Source organism: Lactuca serriola, chromosome 2 (assembly GCF_051521515.1).
Source record: "Lactuca serriola cultivar US96UC23 chromosome 2, Lser_US96UC23_V15, whole genome shotgun sequence".
NCBI lineage: Eukaryota > Viridiplantae > Streptophyta > Magnoliopsida > Asterales > Asteraceae > Lactuca > Lactuca serriola.
The window spans coordinates 178420015-178426240 of record NC_136409.1 but is presented as its reverse complement, the minus strand read 5'-3'; the positions used below and the strand labels follow the sequence as shown (position 1 = coordinate 178426240).

General features: G+C 34.1%; 1 protein-coding gene across 1 annotated transcript; it reads right to left on the bottom strand.

Annotated features, from left to right (window-relative positions):
* Nucleotides 1–727: 727 nt before the first annotated feature.
* LOC145087519 (floral homeotic protein APETALA 2-like) lies at nucleotides 728–4175 on the bottom strand. Its single transcript, XM_079025484.1, has 10 exons — nucleotides 3405–4175; nucleotides 3188–3213; nucleotides 3055–3085; nucleotides 2845–2932; nucleotides 2403–2548; nucleotides 2098–2142; nucleotides 1894–1985; nucleotides 1590–1756; nucleotides 1280–1495; nucleotides 728–1166 (listed from the first exon to the last, which is right to left on the bottom strand). Exons 1-10 carry the CDS (start codon nucleotides 4010–4012, stop codon nucleotides 1038–1040), a joined length of 1548 nt encoding a protein of 515 aa, XP_078881610.1. The 5' UTR covers nucleotides 4013–4175; the 3' UTR covers nucleotides 728–1037.
* Nucleotides 4176–6226: the final 2051 nt, after the last annotated feature.

The following is a 6226-nucleotide window of genomic DNA, read 5'->3' as shown; positions in this document are numbered from 1 at the left end:
ATACGTTTGGACCGGCCCTGATTATAATATTAACTGGATCGAGTTATGGGTTAAAAATCCTATTTACACAGTAAGCAATATGTAATATTAGAGTTGTTTTTATGAATATTACGTTGTTATAAAAAAAGTATTTGACTTAGAGTTGATGACTTTAATTGATGGTTAGAGAGATAACACGCACATAAATTGACTTTAATCGATGGCTAGATAGATAACATACACATAAATCGACTTTAGTTGATGGCTAGATAGATAAATTACACATAAATTGACTTTAATTGATGTCTAGATGGATATATTTATAACATACACATAGATGGACTATAATAAAAACCATATTTTGTGTACACGTCTCCATCATTAATAAATGCATGAGAGCTAGCCCAACATGTCCAAAATTAATGATACTTAATTTTGTAATACATTGTGGTCGAAAAATCGTTTCGATCTATCGACATATAGTTCTATTTTGTTGACGAATATACTCGTGTCTTTTTTTTAGAAGCGTCGGTATTTACAAAAAAATAAAAAATAAAAAAATAAAAAATAAAAATAATAATAAAAAGTTTAGCTTTCGTGCGTAATAATCCATCCAATTTATAATAATAATTTTAACTCAAAATTTTGAAATGTTTCTTATACACCATTGTTTGAATAGTTTTACGTTTATTAATTAGTAGTACTTCTTATAAATACAATGCCAAAACAATGAAATTCCAACGTAAAATATAAAAAATAAGCTACTTTTTACACCAACCATTTTCAAACAAAAACAATAAAAAGAAATAGAATTTTGTTGTTGCCTTTGTCTTGCATATATAACTCGATAACCCTAGCTAAGCATGTCAACTATGAATAGTCAACGTCTTCGATTATACTAAAAAAAATTTAACACAAAATCGACCTTCATTTCATGGTCAAAGAACATAGGTTAAAAAAACATCATGTGGAGATCCATTTGTTAACACAGAAAAAGTTGTGTTCTTTTGTCCTGACTAGGTTTTCTTCCTGGAGCCCAATTCCATCGTCCGAGGATTTTATGGTGGTTGTCGGAAGTGAAATCTTTGCTGGGGGAATCCTGATGATGCTGCAGCACTATTTGCATACATTTGATGCGGAGATGGATTACTTCCTCCGCCGTGTGCGGTGCTGCTCGTAAACTGCATCTGCAACGATAAATATATTTCCGGCGTTATCATTACCAACAACTGTGTGTGTGTGTGTGTGTGTGAGAGAGAGAGAGAGAGAGAGAGAGAGAGAGAGAGAGAGAGAGACGCACTTGATGATTAGTAAGTGAGTTGAAAGAAGTAGGGTTGAACGTATGAAGCATAGTCGGGTTAGCGGGTCGAATAAAATGCCCGTATCCACGCCCTTCACTGTAACCCATAAATGATCCGGTTGGAGATTGAAGGTGCGTCTGACTAAGTAGCTGGAATGTTTCAGTTTCATTGTACCCTTCTCTTCTCCCTCCATCAAACCAACCCGACCCAGATGCCTTTTAAATATATAATAAAAAAAGATGGTAAAGAAAAAGTAAACATGACTTAGCTGAAAAAAAAATTCGAATGTCTGTATAAATTACAACATACCGGAGGTCTACTAAATCCAAATTGTATGGAGTTAGATGGAGTTTGGTGATAATCTCTAAATTCTATGTTCCTTGGCTTATTTGAGGTTGAACCACCTCCTAAGCTCAAATCAAGATTATGATCTGATGAAGTCTCGTTGATGATCTTATCGTTATTGTTCGTGCATTCTAAAAAAAAGATAATAATTATATAAAGAGATAGATCATATATAGTTATTTGAAGCGTTTTACATAAAACGTTTATTTTCCTTTGATAATCTTAAAGAAAACCTTGTATTTATATTATATGAAAATAAATATATTACCAGTGGAGTTGAGCTCGTTTTCATATGTACTGGAATCAAAATTTGTAACAGCATCCTTCCCGTTGCATTTAATTGCAGCTTTATCATAAGCCCTAGATAGCAACGACGAATATTAGCAGTCGAGCAGATGATTAGATTTTAACTGAAGTCCCTTGAAATACTAAAATTTGACAGTTTAAGTCCCTGAAGAAGACACACATTTACCTGGCAGCTTCAACTTCAGTGTCAAAAAGACCCAGATACACATACCTGTTTTAAAGAATAAAAAAAAAAAAAAAACCAAATTTGTCGTATGACATTATTAATTGAACGAACCCAAAAATGGCAAAAAGAAAAATAGATCCAAAGCGCCTTGTTACTTGATTGTGTTATAGATAGTTCTACCCCTATAAGTAGCTTCCCCTTTCCAAAAAAAGAAAACAAGAACATTTCTCTTTTTTCTTTTCACGGAACTATGATAAATTATAATTAATCATTACAAGTGTTTATGAAGAAGACAGAATACCTACTTTTTGCCCAAGAATTGGCCCATTCGAGCTTCCCATCGGCCACATTTGTGCAATGTAACACCTCGGTATTTTGAACTGCCTCGAGGGAAACCAGTACTTTGTCTTCGAAGTACATGCACAAACTCTTCCTTTGTTAAATTGCTCGTCTGTTGTTACAAAAAAAAAAAAAAAACGTATCATAGATCGAAACCAAAAACATAAAATAAAAACAAAAAACGGCATGTGTAGTTGTGTACGTAGGTTTAGGAGACTATTTGTGTTTTGTTTTTGTTTGTCTTGAGAAAGAACAACAAATGAAAAGGTGTTTCAAGATAACGCTGCAAGAACACTATTCAAGATAAGGTGAAATCTAATTTACAAAGGGACTCTCTCTCTCTCCTCTCTCTCTCTCTCTCTCTCTCTCTCTCTCTCTCTCGCAAACACACACTGAAAACACACACACCTGTTTTAGGTCGTCTTCATAATCTTGAAGAATGAAGTTTATGTCAGCCTCCACACCCCGAAACTTGATGGCTGCCCTATCATAAGCACTGCAGCCGTAGGGTTATCCTCCATGGCATTATTATATATATATATATATATATATATATTTTGTTCATATTTGATCAATTATTGATTAATAAAACGAAATTTAAGTTTGTTTTGTGCTAACCGTGCAGCTGCATGTGCTGTATCAAATCCACCTATGTTCCAGTAAAATAATAATAATCAATACAAAATATATGTAAAATCTTGGAAAGTTATAAGATGATTTAATTGAAATAGATAAAGAAATTATAGCATACCAAGATACACCTGTTTCCCACAATCCCTGAATCATGAAATAAAAAAGTTTAATTAGTTCAAAAAAATTGTTCAGATAAAAGATTATAGATTTTGTTTCATTTGTAAACAAAGAAAATTGTATTGAAAATGGGGTTTATAAATAATAGAAAAGATGCATCGGGAACAGAAGAAATTAAGTAAATTATGGGTAAGTTGATGATGACAAAGTAAGTTAACCATATGTGTGATTCCCATCGGCCGGTTCGCCGGTAAAAGGTGACACCACGGTATTGAGAACTTCTAGACCGGGGTCCACGGCGGCTTTTCTTGAGTGGCTGAGGAACATCGGTGACCTTCCCGGAAAATCCATTGTTCCCACCGGCAACACCACCACTGAAACATGAAGGCTCCGATGACGGGTGGGAGAATTTAACCCCAAACCAGTTAGACGTAGGGTAAGTAGTGGGCAACGACGTCGTCTCTCTACCTGCTCCGACGAAGGTGGTAGACCCAACTTCAGAGTCATCCAAAGGGAAGAACTGATGAGTGACCGGCGGATTGTAGTCCCAGGATGAGTTGTCGGCCATAGAGAACCCGAATAACCTGCTATCGCCGGTGGTTTTGAGTTTCTGTAAACCACCGGCGTTGGAATCCTCATCGACGTCGGAACCGTCGTCCTGATCGACAACTATGATCGATGAGCTGGAATTAGACACGGATCCTCCAAGCCTTTTACCCTTGATATTATTATATTCCTCCTCCCCTACCACCGGCGCTGAAGAACACCCCTCACCTTCGTCTTCGTCTCTCCTTCTCCGATCGGGAGACCCGTTTAGATCCCACATTACTTCTCTTTTTCAAAGTCAATACCCAATAACCCAAACACTTGCAACGCTGAAACAACGTCCTTCTTCGAGTCTTATAATTTCTATCTAGCCATTTGATGATGAAATGCGAATTGTAAGATTGGTTAGTTTCCAGTTAGCATATATATATATATATATATATATATATATATATATATATATATATATACAGGTATGCGTATAATCTTGAAGGGTAGGTAGATGTCTGTCTGTGGGTTGGGTAGGGTGGGGAGGGGGGGGGGGGGGGGTTGAGGGATTTTTTTAGGCTGTGTTGGTGGATCTTTTATCTGTAGAAAATTTCTATGCACAGTATTAACGAGAGTACTTCCTCTAGCTCTTAGCCCAACCAGCATCTATCTCTCTCTCTCTAGCCTATTAGAAATCTACCTACTGTGTTTATGTACAGAGAGAGAGGGTGTTTGTGAGAGAGAGAGAGAAAACCCTCTCTTTCTTGCACAGCTCTCGGACGTTAATCAAATCGAAAACAGAAGGTAAAGTGGGGGTGCTATATTGGAACAACAATAATAGTATTAATTATTAAATATATAATATATAATAACAAGGGGGATAATGTTTTTACTATATGACATATATCATGCTTGAAATATGATAATGATTCCGAATTTTATGTACTTAATTGGAAAACAAAAAATGAAAACAAATATTAATATAATTTCTTTAACTAAAACATGATTTAGATAATTAATATTGCTGTAATAAACTAAAAATACCAATGACATTGCTATGAAACTGATAAGTGAAATATGAAATCAAGATCGATTAAATATACATTATTATCTACAGTATAATTTTATCCTCAATTTATTTATTTTTTTTAATATATATATATATATATATATATATATATATATATATATATATATATATATATATATATATATATATATATATATATATAAAAGAGCTGGGCGAGGACAAACATAGGAATTAATTAATTTCCTTATATAGAAATGGTTAATTTTACCCTTATTTGTCCACACTCATTTCATTCATTCAATCAATATTTCAACATCATTACTCCTCGCCTTACCACTTACCCTTTCCGGGGGTACCATATCTACCATCCCCATAATCTTGTTTTGACATTTTACACTCAATATTCTTCATATACATATATATATATATATATATATATATATATATATATATATATATATATATATATATATATATATATATATATATATATATATATATATATTACACGAATCGTCCCCCATACAAAATACACGTTCAGTCCCTATTTCAAAAATTAATTCGAACCATCCCTAATATGTTTAAAGTTGCGTGTTTCATCCCTACCATGGTTAACCATTTGTTTTTCTGTTAAGTTACCCTCGTGTCAGGGATATTTCAGTCTTTTACCTAAAAAAGACAATAAATAATTAAATAAATAAACCCTAACTCTATTTACTATCATCTCCCATGTTCTCGGTTCTCCCCTTGTTCTTCTGTCAAACGCGATCCCTCGTTCTCCTCCGCCTCTTCTCACGTTGGCAATCCTCTGACAGCCCTCCAATAACCCTACGACAAACCACATCATCATCAAAGAAAAGAAACAAGAAGATGTGTTCGGTCGTATGTTCCTTAATTATTTTTGTTTCATTGTTTGAGGTACACCGAATTGAAGATGAATCTGGATTTTTGGGATGATGAAGTATGAGTTTTTTAAGACAAAGACAACGCGATTTCTAGGTTTTATGAAGACAAAATTTGGGTCGAAGACGATTTCTAGGTATTTTGAAAAGTCATGTGAGTTTTTTTTTTTTGGTCATCAAGTTTATCTTTAGCTTCAATTTTATGGGCCTAAGCTTCCATTTCATTTATGGGGCCTTTTAATATGGGTCTTTTAAAGACAGTTTCTGGGTTTTTAATGATAGTTTATGGGGTTATTCAAGTCATCGAGTTTATTTCAGCTCAAATTTCATGGGTTTAAGCTTCGATTTAATCGAAGTTTTCTTCTGTCTGACCTACAAGAAGTTTGAAGTATTTCCTTTTGTTTATTAAGTAATCAATTTTTATGAGTTTAATTTTATTTGCAATTATGTTTGATTTTCTCGGTTGTGGGTTGTGGTAGTCATGAATCTAATTTGGATTTGGTTTCAATCTTGGAGAAGCTGGAAGATGGGTGGTGGTTGGCGGTAAAAGGATGGTGGAATGGGTGATTCTTCA